We start from the raw sequence: 17692 nt of genomic DNA on the forward strand, positions 1-17692 counted from the left end.
ACGGTAGGATATCAGTAGATATACACTAGATCTATTGATCTGGTCAGTAGATACTGTACTAACTCTACACGGCCAGACTCTCTAATTGTTAACACGCATTATAGCCTGGCAATATCTATGCTTTTGTCTAAAGATGGCGCAACAGCCTCAAATTCTGTTCTAGCTCTATTAACTTGCTTTCTCTGCGCGCTCAATTGGACATCAAATGTCCTTTTGATTACAAGCAAACATGGAAACACATCACAACAAAAGCAAAAGCTCTCTATCTGTTGTACATAAAAGTAGACTTATAGTCTTGACAAGTGATGAGAAGATAAGTACACACATTTTAACCATATCTGTATTTGAATTTGCCTATGAAAATACAGTAACCATGGTGAAATTTCGGGCTGTATTCTGAAAAAACTTGAAAACGATTTCCAATACAAAACAAAAGAAAAAGACAAAAAAAAGTCTATAAATTTTGCACAATATGCAATGAATAACAATTTATGCAAGAAAAAATGACATCATATTGTAAAATAATTACACTGATGTTTATAATCTAAAGCATGCTTTCAGACTCACTACAATACTGAATCTATGACTCAGGCATACCAATATTATGTAATACAAAATTACATATTAAATCATATGAAGATTGTTTATACATATTGTTACTGCAACTTCTGATCTGATTCCTATATAGCTATGTGTTTTGACGGCTGCACTTACATTGTTACTACACTATGTCTTTGTAATATACTACACTATAAAATTCTGTACAAGGCAGTTTAAATACTATACTCCTAAAATACCTCTTACATAATAACATTGACTTAATATTTGACATTTAAAACAATGAAAAGTTATGATCAGACTAATATCTACAAAACGATTATTTTTGAAAATAAACATCAAATAAAGAATAGTTTAAACTTAGTTCAGGGCATTTCCAGTACCGCGAAATTGGAAGATGGCATTTTCAGTACAGAGAAATTGAAAGAGGGCATTTTCAGTAAAGAAAAGTTGAAAGAGAAATTTTAAGAAGAAAAAAATTAATCAGAATTTAAATTCTATATATCAAAACTCCTCGGATACATCATTTATTGTATCATATATTGAAGAAAGGAATCCTATCAAAATCTACCAGACACTAATCACTACAGCTACATGTACACAAGACACACTAGCACAGCACATTAACACAGCGCAATGCAACTGAAAGAGAATCAACGCCTCTAGCGCTATGCCATATCGCACGCAGTTACTATATCCGGAGGTTGAGAACGTACAGTTGCCATCTGAAATAAACAATGCGCATGTTGGGTATTAGTGTGAAAATGGCTGAGGAACAATCATTAAACATTAAGGTGATATAAATTGGAGAGTTATGTTATCAAGAACTTTTGCAAGAGAGTTTGTTATGTTCTTGTAATATGTTATGGGGAAATATATAGTGAACATAAAGAAATGAGTGAGGGTGTTGGCAGAAAGTGACAATAAGATCAAGGTAAATTTGAAGTATTAGATTAAGGTAAATTTAAGAAACAGTAACATCAAGGTAAAGGCTCAGTCAGATCAAGGTAAATTCAACGTAATCAAGATAAAGGCTCAGTAAGATCAAGGTAAATTTAATGTTAGATCAAGATAAAGGTACAGTCAGATCAAGGTAAATTCAACGTAATCAAGATAAAGGCTAGGTAAGATAAAGGTAAATTTAATGTTAGATCAAGATAAAGGCTCAGTCAGATCAAGGTAAATTTAGACACAGTAAGATCAAGGTATTGGACAATGAACAAGGTTTGTTATTTCTTTGAAAACATTAATTCTTTAAATTATATCATTTCATTCATTATGGAGATCACTAATTATATATATCAAAGAGTAAACAAATCAGCTGCTGGAAGTTCAGTTATTCTCCTACACAAATTTTTCACACAGCAAATAGTACCAATTTAAGGTATTTTTGGTGAAATAAATGACGGTAATGCATTTTAAAGCCATCAGTACATTCAGTTTTCTTTTTCTAAAGTATATATTTTCCTTTTTTACATCTAAAAAATTTCTTGAGTTTTATGCATTTAACATATCACATAAATCATAATCTTACCAAGAATCGACCTGGCATTTTGAAGTTTGCAGCAGCATTATTAGCCTATTGTGAAGGAGAGATAACTGTGCAAGAGAATTTAAGTAAGGTGAATCAGGGAATATATCAGGGTATATAATCCTATGGTGCAGAGAGCTCTCACAAAGGGGAATAACTCCAGTATATAAATCTTACCTGGCTTGAGATTGCCCCAGTCTGGATCCTCCTCAGTACTGTCCTTCTTCTTGCTTTGCCTTTATACAGATGTACAGTAAAAGATCAAAACAGTGTGCTAAGAGGAAGGGGGGAAATGCTACATTCAAATCTACATTCCTTATACATAAATAGCCACATACAGTCATTAGTCAATATTGTGCATATCGGACCATTGTTCATACAGACATTGAGCCATCAAATTTCAGGTCTTTTGCACGACTTTCGGTCATTAAATAAGTTCTTTTCTAACACTCCAGGTGAGGCAGAAATCAACTTTTGGTGAAATTTTGATATTGAGGCAGAAATCAACTTTTGGTGAAATTTTGATTGTGATTTATCAAAGTATAAAGTTTGATATGTATATCTTAGTTTCTATTGCATTAACAGTTACAATACATTGTATAATGATTAAAAACTGTACATTGCCTGTATCAATCACAAAAACAAAATAAAATGTGCGGATTCAATTTTGTGAATATTTTAGGTAAAGATAATTGTCTTCTACAGTTTGTTTCAATAAATTCAAAGCCATTTCAAGGCAGTTATACCAAATCCACAGACTATCAAGAAATGACACTATTTTCCAAGACTTTTCCAGGCAATGGGCTTAAATTCAAGGAATTTTTTGTATGAACTATGTTGACGAATACAAAAATAGTTCATCAAAGAATTGCAACTTGAAAAAAGTGGACAATTTTAAGAAATGTTTAGCAAAACATGTGCCTTGAGAGCATTGGAACCTACCTATGTTTCAAAAGGTTCCTGAAGTCCAAGCTGGAGTCTTTGGGATCTACAATGGGACAAGGTCACAGAGGTCAGCCTTCATGCACTCCTGCATGCAATAATTTCTCTGTGCTTCTCTGTTCCGTGCCTTGATACCAATCGGCCATGCCACATCCTCTATCTACTTTAAACTTCCTACTAAACCCTGACATGGGCTAAACACTATTGTGCTAATGTTTCAGGGTAAAACTAATGTCTAATTCATTGGGAAGTTCTAGCGTAAAGTATGTACAAGTATCCTTTCATAGACACTTCCTTGGTAAGTTGTCTGTTGATAACTTAAGAAAGAAAACAAGCAATGACTCTAATGTTCTAACAAAGTCAGATACAATACCAAACATTCAATGATTCTATTTCAAAACACATAACACTTGAGTCTTTATCTTAACTATCACAACCTTGGCACTCATGCTTGATGGTTGACTATGACTTGATAAATAAGTTGAAGATCTTAATGATGCGCTGCTATTGCAAGATTCTGACATAGTCGGATATGATATCATGTACACTGTCTTCAGAACTCTTCTTTTGTTACAAAATCCACAAGTCATCATGAAGGTCAAAGTTCATGCAGACACTACCAAACTTTAGCCCAAAAATGCTTGAAACTTAACAAATGTCCAGCTGACATACTTCCATGGCAACAATATATGACACTTTTAGTTGACTTTGAAACTGGATCATGCTAACTATAACTGACTTTGGAAATATGACATCACTATGACCCCAAGTATTAACCTGTGATCTAATGTTGAGCTTGACCGAGTGATAACCTGTGATCTAATGTTGACCTTGACCGAGTGATAACCTGTGACCTAATGTTGTCCTTGACCGAGTGATAACCTGTGACCTAATGTTGACCTTGACCGAGTGATAACCTGTGACCTAATGTTGACCTTGACCGAGTGATAACCTGTGACCTAATGTTGACCTTGACCGAGTGATAACCTGTGGTCTAATGTTGACCTTGACCGAGTGATAACCTGTGATCTAATGTTGACCTTGACCGAGTGATAACCTGTGACCTAATGTTGACATTGGTCATTTGATAGTTTACCTTATGTTTACCTTGACCTTTTCCATGTGATAATGTGTGATCCTGTGTTGACTTTGACTATGTGATATTGAGTGACCTTGTGTTGACCTTGACAATGTGATATCCTGTGACCTTGTGTTGACCTTGACAATGTGATATCATGTGACCTTGTGTTGACCTTGAGTATTTGATACCCTGTGAAGTTGAAACCTCTGGCATACTGATGACCATGAGTTTGCGACACTACCTGTGACCTTGAAGCTGACCTAGTCTGGTGGTGTTAGGTATTGTATCACACCACTAATGTTACATATATAATGTCTCTAGTTACCTAGGTATACTGTTACACATAATTATAATGTCTCTAGTTACCTAGGTATACTGTTACACATATAATGTCTCTAGTTACCTAGGTATACTGTTACACATATAATGTCTCTAGTTACCTAGGTATACTGTCACACATACAATGTCTCTAGTTACCTATGTATACTGTTACACATAATTATAATGTGTCTAGTTACCTAGGTATACTGTTACACATATAATGTGTCTAGTTACCTATGTATACTGTTACACATATAATGTCTCTAGTTACCTATGTATACTGTTACACATATAATGTCTCTAGTTACCTATGTATACTGTTACACATATAATGTCTCTAGTTACCTATGTATACTGTTACACATATAATGTCTCTAGTTACCTATGTATACTGTTACACATAATTATAATGTCTCTAGTTACCTATGTATACTGTTACACATATAATGTCTCTAGTTACCTATGTATACTGTTACACATAATTATAATGTCTCTAGTTACCTATGTATACTGTTACACATATAATGTCTCTAGTTACCTATGTATACTGTTACACATATAATGTCTCTAGTTACCTAGGTATACTGTTACACATATAATGTCTCTAGTTACCTATGTATACTGTTACACATAATTATAATGTCTCTAGTTACCTATGTATACTGTTACACATAATTATAATGTCTCTAGTTACCTATGTATACTGTTACACATATAATGTCTCTAGTTTCATATGTATTAATTGCATTGTCGTAAGCTGTCCTAACAACACACAACTTAACACCAGTCAGAGCATCAATCGGATACAAGTTACATAAATTATACTCCCAAAGAAGAGCATATTTTTGCTGTAATACAAATATCATAGAAACATTCAACAATGCTGCATAAAATTTGTAATTAATTTTGGAAATAATCTTGTATATTTTATCATACTAGTTTCCCTGTTCAAACATGACTATTGTCATTAGAGTGGATCTTGATTTGGATTCTACTTTATCAACTATGCTAAAATTTAAATCCAATGCACTACAACTAATTTGTACACAATCTGATCATTCTATGAATATCAAAACTAAGGGTTTGGATCAAGATGAAACAATTTTGATGGGGAAATCAAATTGATATCTCAACACAACAACACAAATCATTACACAAAACAACAAAAGAGACAATGTTCCAATATTTAAAGAAAATTAAAATAAATTTGAATGAAAGGCTCAAGAAGCTCATCTTAATCCAAGATTGAGGTTAAATAAAGAAATATATAATCTACATGGAAGAAATAAACATCTGAAAAAAATGGAAAATCATATTCCTAATGAAATAAATTTCATCAATAAAACAATTAAATAAAGCCAAGGACCTTTAACAAAGACACTCCATGTCATTTCGTCCACGGTGACACCATCTTGCATGAGCTGGGCAGTGTACTTGGCCTCATCTGCAAATCTTGATTTTTGCATTACAAGTTTTGCTGAAGCCTTTTCTTGAACGATGTTGGTGCGCGAGTCATTCTTCATCTCACGTTTGCCCTTCATGAACCGCACAACGGGAGAAGCAGCTCCATCCTGGACATTGATATGAAGGTCAACCTTGATAGGGTCACCTGGTTAAAGTTAACAATACAGGTCTTAACACTGAGGTTAAATGTACCCTGCCCGGTAAGCTTACACATCTTTGTTGATAGAGAATTTATACCCAGGAATCATAAAGAGATATTATAAGTTTAGTTATAATTTATAACAGCAACTCACACATGCAAAGAAATGCGAAATTATGACTTTGTCAAGTAATTTCTATACATGTATATGAAATTTGTTTTCATAAAATTGTCTATTATTTTTGAAAACCCAAGATCCAGAAGTTATAATTCTAGTTTTAGACAAAAAAACAGTTCATTTTAAATTTTGTAAATAAAGGGTTACAAAAATTTCCCTAATCTAACTGGACCAGCTTTGGCTCTTTTCCCCTTCTTTACAAATTTTCTAATCACCAAATCGATATAAAGTTCAACTGAGTCTTAGAGAACATAGTGATTGGTAACAACATGCGTCATTGATTTCAGTTATGTTGTCTCAACCTAGGAAGTTTTATCTGACCTTCATATGACCTTTCACAGGATTGCATGCTTACCTTCAACAATGACCTGATTCTCCACCTTGTTGGCGAAGGTATGGGTTGGACCATCTACCTTACCCGGCTTGGGTACCTTCTTGGGTCCCTCCTGCTCATATCCATCATCCTGATCAATATCAAAGAAATACTCAGTCATTTAATGTCCAACTTTTAAACAATTAGCACAAGCATTGTCAGAAATCATTATTACTTCATTATAGGCAATTACATGTAACGACTAACGATAGAGGAAAAATCCAACAACCAGACAGCGACTCGAACCCGAGACTCTGAAGCCTAGATTAATGCAATACATAGAGATTAAAAGTGAACAAAGAACTGTAATTATATTACAATGGTGTATAAGACATTATTTTGATAAGTAATATTAACTAAACCATCCTGTGATATTCCCATGCAAACCTTTGAAATGGTAGGTGACTAGTATATCGATACAAGACATATCATCACCCATGGGATACAGTGTAGCCAATGCTTCCCTCTGCTCCGTCAAAGCTTTTAAGAATTGACACACCAACTGGCTAAGACAGACATCGAGGCTGTTTTCGTTTACGGTGATTGTGGTTGGACCAGAGTTGTTCATTTATGAAATAAGGACAGACCTAGTGATCTAATTAAGGACTCTATCAATTTTTGGCAAAGATGTCAGATGAATCAATTTTGTTTGAATAAACAAACAGCTAGGGCAACAGCCTCTAATGCAATACTCTTTAATGACTCTAAGAACCATGGGTATATAAAGCTTTTGATATTTTCTGTAAACATACAGCCTACATTTACTAAAATAAGATGACTATCCTTACCTTTGCAGCACTTGTTTGCTCTGGAAAAAAAGACAATGAAGTAAATTAGTAAAGAAGACAAGTTTCCATGTGTCACCACAGGAGACACTGGCAAAGCATTGGCAGCAATAGGCTGGATCAATTTTATATTGATAAATTTGTTATCTGTTTAAACAGTTTATCTCTTAATAGGAATATATTAAGTTCCATTGAATAAGCTTATTGCAAATAGCAACACAAACAACAAAGGAAGCAGCAAGATTTTTTTTATTATTTATTAAAAATAACAGTTACTTTTTCCCTCTTTTTATATAACTTCAAATTACTTTTTTTTTTTAATTAATTCAGAAATATTTCTGAATAAGTTGGCTTTTTAAGAGCCGAGAACATTGTTGAATTATCAAATTATAATCATGATGTTTTAATACAATTCAGGTCGGTTTAAATCAGCCAAAGGAGGAAAGAATCATGGAGGGAATGTTAAAATGACAAATATTTAATTCTGAAAGAGAATCGAGGAATGGAAGTAACAAACAGGTGAATGCGGAGATGGGTAATCACAGTTTAATGTTTGCAGAAAAACAGAGAGATTAATTCTTCCCTGAAAAAAAAAATTACCTGAACACTGCTGTTTTATCTGAAATTTATGTCAGCATACATCTTCATACATAATGTATTTTTTACCCAATTTGAAGTTAATGAAGAACATATTTCGTAGACATCCATTTATTTTACTGATATAAAAAATTATAGTGAATATCAAATAAAACTTACATTTTGTAAAATATCATTGTTTTACAATTGTCAATTAAATTATTTTTCTTATCCTTGAATCATGATACTTGTAAAAGTTTAATCATTTATCAAGTATATCTGCCAAAACATCTACCTAAAATAAATATGATAAGAAACCGATTTTCAAAATAAAAAACAAGCAAAACTTAAAAATTGTGGAACAATTTCCAAAACGATTTTTTTTTAAATGTTTCTACAAACTACAGCATTCACATAAGCCATAACAAATTTGAAATTTCACTAGCTAAGAAATAAATACATTCCAACTTAAACCAACTCTATTTCTACAAAAACTAAACAGCTGAAATGAAATACTGCACTACTATTGTAAATTCAAATTACCAAAATGTAACCCATCAATGCAAAAAAAAATGAAAAAAAAACAAAAAAAATGAAATGAAATGAAATTGTAGTTCATGGCAATTTTTTTTTTTTTTAAATTGCAGCTATATTTTTTGATTTATTGCATTAAAATTATTACATAATCTGGTTGATTATATCGTTAAAGTCAGCAGTATTGGTATCCTGTTTTATATAAAATACATTGTACTGTAATATTATGATACACAGGTAAAAACCTTCCTTTCAAATTTAAAATATTAAAAGATTTCAATATTTTAAAGATATTATAATTAGAATTAATGATATTTTTTATTAGAATTTTAAACAGAATTGCAACAGTGACTTAAAATTGATATTGTAATTTATAGGGTTTTCAATTAAAATATTGTTTTATATACTTTTTAATTTGAGATAAGTGTATTCTTTTAATTCTTACACAAATAAACATAAATCAAATATCAAGTCTTCACAACTACAATGTACCAGTTCTTACCAAATAACATTACAGATGGCTTTGATGATTGATAATTTTCTATATCATCAATCATTCACAGAATTTATTTTTCCTTGAGTGTTTAACCACAATATTAAATTGTCTGAGGATAATTTTACAACTTCACTCTTTACAAGAGTGTTTTTATATAACAAATATCATACAAATTTAACACTTACTGCACAACACTGACACACAATCACATCACAACATCAAATAACATGTAACAAATACTAAATATCGCAAATCATGTGTTGATCACTATCATCACTATTTTGTGCACGAGATCTTCACTATAAAGTTGTGCATTGGTAACAAATAAACCCAAAAATGAAGCAAGGATTCTGTAAACCAAACCTTAACCATACTACTGACCTCAAAAACAATATGGATGCATGCCTGATGTATGAGCATGAAAGGTGAACGCATCTGTATTTTGCAGATAAAAGTCACAGACAATTTGGACATAATTATATTTTATTGAATACATCTCATTGTGAACAGCGATCACAAATCTGTACAAACATACAATGGATCTTCAACTTAAATGACTTAAAATGAAAATTGGAAGATCTATAATTGCACATACATAAAGATATTTGATGTAAGTAAAGTGTGTTTGAACATCTTCAAGTAAACAACAGCTGATTATGACATTTTAGAAACTGACGCAGGAACCTGAGAAACAGTAGAGCAGGATAGCACTGTGGCTTGGTGGACAGACTAGAAATGTTTCATTTATGAAAATTTAATTTGGTTTAAAAAGAATGTAAAAATACTGCAAGAAAGCCTCCAAAACTGAGAAAACTGTTCAGATTGAACAGGACATTTCCAAAGCTGGCTAAGAAATTCCAAATAAAAGTCCAGATAAAAATGACACACCTCTAAAACAGAAAAAGCCAAGTGAAAAGAAGGTCAAGTGATGAAACTTGAGCACAACTCTAAAGCTAAGAGTCACTGGAAAGAAGACTGTTCCAAAACCCCAAAGCTGAGAGAGACAGTGGAATTAAGAATTGCTCCACATCCCCAAAGCTTCAAAGCTTAACAGATGGGAGATTCAGTGGAAGGAAGATTTGCTGCAAACTTCAAAGCTGAGAAAGTTAGTTGGAAGAAATCTGGGCAAAACTTCAAAACTAGAAAGCTGAGAGAGTCAGTGTAATAAAGATTTGCTCCAAAACTCCAAAGCTAAGAGTCAATGGAATGAAGACTGTTCAAAAACCCCAAAGCTAACAAAGTCAGTGGAATGAAGACTTGCTCCACATCCCCAAAGCTTCAAAGCTAAACAGCTGGGAGAGTCAGTGGAAGGAAGATTTACTGCAAAGCTCCAAAGCTGAGATGGTCAGATGAATGTATTTGAGCACACATCCAAAACTCAAAGCTGAGAAAGTCAGCTGGAAGAAGCCTGGGCAAAACTTCAAATCTAAAAAGCTGAAAGAGTCAGTGGAATGAAGATTTGCTTTAAAGCGAGTCAGTGTAATAAAGACTTGCTCCAAAACTCAAAAGCTAAGAAAGTCAGTGGAATGAAGACTTGCTCCAAAGTTTCAAAGCTGAGAGAGTCAGCTGATGAAGACTAGAGAACAACTCAATACACAAAGGTAAGGGAGTCAATTGGATGTAAACTTGTTCAAAAACTCCAAAGCTGCAAAGCTGAGATAGTCAGTTAGATGAGGACTTGCTCCTAATCTCTAACAGCTCAGAGAGTCAGTGGAATGAAGACTTGCTCCAAAACTATAAAGCTGGGAAAGTCAGTGGAATTAAGACTTGCTCTAAAGCTCCAAAGCTGAGAGGATCAGTAGGATGAAGACTTGAGCAAAACTCCAAAATTCCAAAGCTGGGATAGTCAGTGTAATTAAGACTGACTCCAAAACTATAAAGTTGGAAAAGTCAGTGGAATTAAGACTTTCTATAAAGCTCCAAAGCTGAGAGGGGCAGTTGGATGAACACTTGAGAAAACCCCCAAAATTCCAAAGCTGAGAGAATCAGTGGAATGAAAAATTAAACTTTACAGTTGAGAGAGTCAGTAGAGTGAAGTCTGCTCCGAAGCTCCAAACCTGAGAAAGTCAGTTGGATGAAGACTTGAGCACAACTCTGAAGCTCCAAACCTGAGAAAGTCAGTTGGATGAAGACTTGAGCACAACTCCGAAGCTCCAAACCTGAGAAAGTCAGTTGGATGAAGACTTGAGCAAAATTTCAAAGATCCAAAACTGAGAGACTCAGTGGAATTAAGTCTGCTCCAAACTCATAAACTAAGAGAGTCAGATGGATGAAGTCATGAACACAACTCTAAAACTCTTAAGCTGAGAAAGTCAATGAAATGAAGACTTGCTCCAAACTCCAAAGCTGAGTGAGTAGAAAAAAGTAAGGAGAAAGGTTATATAAATCTATATAATGAACAATCAGATGGCCTTCTGGCTTCAGATAAGGGCCAATTTCCCTTAACCCTGTTAGAGCATTCGACAGTTAATCTGGGGAGATAAGTACCAGCAGAGAATAGCAGAAATGGAAGCAGATTGCATAAAAATTCTGGTGTATGTTGTATGTACTGTATCCTGGGTTGGACATTATTGGGGCCACATCATAGATACAAAACAAATGGACGATATTCTGACAGTTAACATCAGTCACAACAAACTATAGCCACCACAACAACACCAACGCTTCAACAGTGGTACACGAACAGAAGTACACATACACTGCCAGTTCAATGTACACAGAAGTACATGTTCAGTACTATTTCAGTGCATTGACCGTTCTGTGCATCCCCAGACCAACTCTGATGGACAACATTTATCACAGAAGCACATGGTAGACACCGCTAACAGTAACCCTAGTCTATTTCCTGACAAATACTGGGCCAACAGGTGGCACCACTTACCATAGTCCTCCATCATGATCACTGGAATGTTTGGACGATCATCGTCCGCTTCATAACCATCGTCATTGTTAGGTCCATCGTCATTTTCTTCTATTGAGGTTGTGATTGAACGGGACAGAATTTACAGTCAAGAACATGATCGCCCCCATGTACCATGAAAACCCAGGTTTTATTTCTCATCTGACAATCTCACAATTATATAGAATTTTTTTTTTTTTTTTTTCACAAATAATAATTTTTTATAATTCTTTGCTTATAATGAATATGTAATAACTTGATAATTATAATGAATATGAAATGCTGTAATACAATCCAAACAATGAGTTTTCCTGGTACAAGGGTTGAAATACACCCATCTATAGGTCTTGCTGTGAATTCTTACCATTGCAATTTATATAATAATTCTTTCTATAAAATCTACTATCATCATTTACAGAAATATAATATCATCTTAATAATTGTTCTTTATAAATATTATCAAAATTTTAATAAAGTGCATTCTAATCATCAAATGATTTTATATACAAATGTATCTAACAGCAAATTTGAATCAATTTTGGGTGTACAATAAATATGATTTTTGGTTTACAATAAGTAGGTTAGCTTTGCTAGGTTTAGTAAACAATGTGTAACAGCACATCGCATTATAAGTACGCAACTAAATTCTCTAACATTAGATTTATCAATTAATTACAGCTATTTTTTAAGGAAGATGTACATATATAATATATATATATATATCATATGCATTTTTCTATGTTCCGGTTATCACTTAAGGAGTTAAGTCTGCTTGTTAAATTATTAAAGGAGAGCTGTAGCAAACGTATGCGTGATAAGTAATGATTTCTGATTAATTATTTATTAATTTTTATAAGATGGTAATGTTTTTGATTAAAATACTGCAGCTAATAAAATGCCTTTTGTTATGTTAATGAAGCTGTTTGTTTGTTTAAATATAGTTTAGTCCTGTTAAATTGCATTGGATATTTTATATTTGGTAATATGTGCCGATCACCATGGGAACAGTTTCCTAGTGCTGACACCAGCGAGAGCTATAGGGCTATATCTACTGGGGGCTTTGATGGTAAAGCTCACTGGACAACATCAGGGTAGGTCTACTTAGTCCATCAAACACAGGGCAAACATTCTATATAGATATCTGTTGGGGTCCAATGCTTCAGTTAGAGAGATTAATTTTCCAGTATTTGTATCCTGTATATAAATACACACGTCTATGTTACGGGACGTGCCACTCAGTTTTCTACGGCTATATTCGGTACTTGGTCGACATTGCCCCTTGGAATCAGGATTATCAACATTAAAACAAACAGGATGCAGTATCAACAACATAAATGCAGAAATGTCTGTCAAGACAAAATGGACTTAACGTCAACAATCCTGTGATCCGTTTTTACCCTGGGCATTATCTCCCTTGAATGTTTTTCCTTAGCCAAGGGACAACATTGGGTTACCAGGGTTACGCAGCCTTGGCTTTGACTGATAGCATTTGGGCTATAAAGCAGTGTGATCTAGTAATTTGTTGAGGGCATGCACCTTTATATTATAGGAAGTCAACAGGATTCATTCGATTCAGGTATAACTAAAATGTGTGAATACAAGAAATGCCTTATGAAAAAAATTAATGAAACTGTCTATATATTTTCTATTACAAGCCCAATGACATATGACTATGGATGTAAATTTCCAAGAGCTACTTAATTTAAAATTCATTTTTTTTACCAAATGGCAATAAAGAAGGCCTACCGAAGTCTTGCAGCTGATTTTCAATAGTCTCTCAGCACAACTGCAAGCTTTCAAATAAAACATTAAATATCATATTAGACAGAGAGAAAAGTAAAGCAAAAACCTACAAGCTCATTATGCTACCAATTAATTTCGTAAATATCCAATTAAAGCCAAAATATGTTTAGTAAGCATGGCTTAGGTTACTTCTCCACAATGTTCCTGCATATCAGATCAATAGGAATCATGTGTTTATATAGAAAACTCTGTACTTAGTCCCTAGTCAAGCTTTCGGATGGTTATATGTGATTACAGACACAAAATTACGATATTAACATCTACGTAATTATACAACTAAACTACTGGTTAATATTTTTGGTTTGTGCATTCTCCACAAATATATATACTTCAAAATAAAGAAAATAAATTTCAGAAATAAATAAAAAAGTGTTCTTAAAGAAAAAAAAAGTTTGATCCTGGTTGACTTCCTATGACTTGTATACCTTACCTTCCTCCAAGATGGTAGTGGGTTGCTTGGTGTATGGCTTGAGTTTCCTCGAGGCAGGAACCTTATTGGCTGTAGGAGAAGGGGGAGGGGTCAACACTAGGATGGTTATCGGGTGAGGGGTTATAGCGACAGTTTTTACCTGCTTTTTTAGCTTTTTTATCATCTGGTTCTATGATAGCTGGTGGTTTAGATGCTTGTTGCTCAGGCTCCTTGATCTGAGGGGCAGGCTTTGCCTCAGGTTGTTTAGCTTTGAATGGTCGAGCATTTCATTGGATCAGCGCCACGTGGATATCGATGGAAGAGTGCCGGGATGGAGGTTGAAGGGAGAAAGAGAGTGAAAGGAAGCTACGAGTCAGTCTACTGAAACACACTAAAGCTAAGCATACAACATCTACACAGTTACCTACATAGGAAATCTACTCCACACACGTGTGTACAATACACAGGTGTGTATAGGTGTTACTCTACACAGGTGCTTACTACATTATGTGTACCTGATACAAGTATATATTCGTCACATGTGTCAAATGAAATTTCCTCAACACATATGTGTGAATACACACATGTATACAGGTGTATACGATAATGGTTATATGTAAGTATTCTACTTAGGTTTGTACAGGTATATAATATTTTTACACAGGTGTACAGATACACAGGTGTGTACTGGAAACATGTGTTTATCTAATTTTCCTTTAAATGGAAAAACAATACAACCCTGTCCATCTTCAGGTTTTTTTGTTGTTGTTTTTAGAGGTGAGTGGGAGAGGGGAGTTGCTTTTTTGTTTCTTTTTCTTCTTTTTTTTCTGTTTGAAAATTTATCAAAAATTATTTTTAGAAGATTCTAAACAGGAATGACAGCAATCTGTTTCATTTTCCTGGAGAAAAAATTTCCCAATATCTCTCAGCAAAACATTTACAGCCAATCGGACAGCAGCCTGCTTGACACTGTCAGACATTTAAACGGTCGCAGGCATGCATAGCAGAACTATTGGTGCAGCAACATTTAAGCTTTTGCCGTTGTTGGACAGGGCTGTTCCTAATTTAGACTAAAGAGTGCTACATTTATAAACAATGTATAATGGGATGGTAGACCCAAAATCATCAACATTATATTAACAATATATTCACATTCAAACTTATAGTGAAATCTTTTTGAAATGTATTTATTTTTATTTGTTTTTTTTTATTTTCATTTTTCAGTCTGAGTTTTGGGTCCACCGTCACACTACAAACTACGATAGTGAAGGCTTCTATCAATATCTCCAGCAGAAGCAAACCATCCCAGAAATTGTTTTTCCATTTATAAACTGATATCAAATAGAATGAAAAACCTATAAGTGAAAGTCAAATATAAGTATGGAATACTGACTTTACACTGAACCCATCAGCTGTGAAATCTTATCAATAAACATGCTGGTTTTCTATTGGTTTGATAACATTATGACAAAAGTTATAATTTATAGATATATACTAAACAATGAAAAACCAGAAATTTTACTGTCTGCATGATGATCAGTCAAACTACTTCATTTGCTCAACAAACTTTATCAGACAGTATTTAAAATTTCTCACTAGTAGGCCTGATTACTATCCGTAGTTTTATCATGCATAACTGAGAATCGACATAAATTTGATTATTACCAAATAAGAAACGACAAAAACATCTGTGGAAATATTGACATGCTGTACGTGTTCTGTCTACAATATTTAACCTGTGCTTACAATATGGAGTTTCTGGTGAAGAGCTATTTCTGTTAATTTATCCAAATACTGTTTTTGTAATTCCATCTTTGTATGGAAAAACACTATTTCATCAGAATGACAGCAAATTATAATAGAAATACATTTCTGTCAAACTATATTCATATATTCTTGTTGATAAAATGAAAAATAAAACAAAATCATCAAAATGTAAAACAAAGCAAACTATCAAATATTTCATTCACTTTTTTCAAAAAGTTCCTGAATCAATCAATAAAATCCTAAGAGATTATCTTAATTTAGAAATTTCATTTCTATCAATTTAAAATTTCAAAAATAGCTCTTGCTTTTCTATGAAACAACAACTAATGAATTTCACGTTATATAGAACTGAAGGCATAGCATTATTAACATATTTAGATTTGGAGGCATTGCATTTTAACATTATGTTTAATGGATAGAAGGCATTGCTGTTTTTACTAACACAGATAACAGGAGTGCATACCAATTGATTTTGATTAACATCTAACATGGGTAAGAACTAATGACTTCAGTTACCATGGAAACATGCTTCTCAATATTTTCACTAAAGGATTAATTTCAACTAAGATTATTTGACAGAAATAAAAATTGGAAGAAAATTTTAGCAGAAATAAAATATTAAAATCCACATGATACCGAGTCTAAAATGTCAAAATGTTTTGATCTAAATTTGTTTGGAATCGAGTGATTTAAGGGTACACTGATCAAACAACAAACATACTGCTCTAGGTATGCATGTCTAATCTCACCAGGTCTGAGCAAGCTACCAGATTCCAAATAAAAATACGGACCAGTCATATCACACAAGACAAAACTAATCACCAGCATACCACCGTCAAAAAACGATAATACTCTCTCTAACAAGCTAATCATCAAGTGCTATTTCTATCTAACACAGCAGGTCACTGTTTCACTTTACTAAACAGCTAAATCCTCATTGCTAAACATCTAAAACATCAGGCTAAAAAGCTAAAATCCTAGATTTATTGGGTTTATATCACTAGGACAAGATCTAATAAACCTGGCAATAATTTAGCACACACTGTCAAAATAAATTTCATTCTCACACCAATCTTCATGGTTTTATCAGTTTTTCGAAATTTTATCATCAGTTGATGTGTTTAAGTGTTTTCAAAATTACATAATCCCAATTTATCAAATGGGGAAAGTAAAAACAAATTTGTCAAGTTTCTAACCAAAATGTTTCTCAATGATTAATTCATCATCATGGAATAATCACAATCATGATTATTCAACAAATGATAGATTACTTTTCTTCAGGCCACAATTTCTTGTATCTATTTCTGGCACCTTGATCACAAATTTAATCTCAGGATAAGATATAAGGAACAAGTGTGAGAAGGACACCATGAAGATTAGTCACATGACCAGTAGATCAAGGAAAGGACACCCTAAAAATAAGATATCAAAATTAATAAATAAATGATATAGAGCAAATATCAATAATGTACCTTTCGGATCTTCCTGTTTCTTGTCCTGAAAGAAGAAAAGGTTTGAATAGAAATTAAATATCAGACAACACAAACAGATCTATTGTTGGAGGCAACTACAGCTTGAATATGAACTAAAACACATGATATACACTACAAATATTCAATTTGTTGACCTGGTCAGAGGAGGATAAGGAAAACTATTTTAGTTCTGTTTGCTCAACTACAAGGCCAGGAGCATTCTGTTTAATACTATAAACTCTACCATAAAATTTGCAAAGGGCCATAACTCTGTATAAATTGGAACATCAGACCAGATTTTAGTATCTGACACACAACATTCCTGAAATGCATAAATATACAATGCAGAATCTTTGGTGATTGT

General features: G+C 33.4%; 1 protein-coding gene across 1 annotated transcript in view; it reads right to left on the bottom strand.

The window, feature by feature from the left end:
• Nucleotides 1-17692, bottom strand: part of LOC117335538 (twitchin-like) — a 187286-nt gene that overhangs the window by 78733 nt on the left and 90861 nt on the right. The window contains 9 exon segments of the mRNA XM_033895608.1: nt 1275-1283; nt 2267-2325; nt 3032-3077; nt 5800-6042; nt 6570-6678; nt 7376-7395; nt 11860-11949; nt 14250-14357; nt 17329-17353. Of these exon segments, the coding sequence (XP_033751499.1) occupies nt 1275-1283; nt 2267-2325; nt 3032-3077; nt 5800-6042; nt 6570-6678; nt 7376-7395; nt 11860-11949; nt 14250-14357; nt 17329-17353 (709 nt within the window).

The sequence above is a fragment of the Pecten maximus genome, chromosome 10, assembly GCF_902652985.1.
Source record: "Pecten maximus chromosome 10, xPecMax1.1, whole genome shotgun sequence".
NCBI lineage: Eukaryota > Metazoa > Mollusca > Bivalvia > Pectinida > Pectinidae > Pecten > Pecten maximus.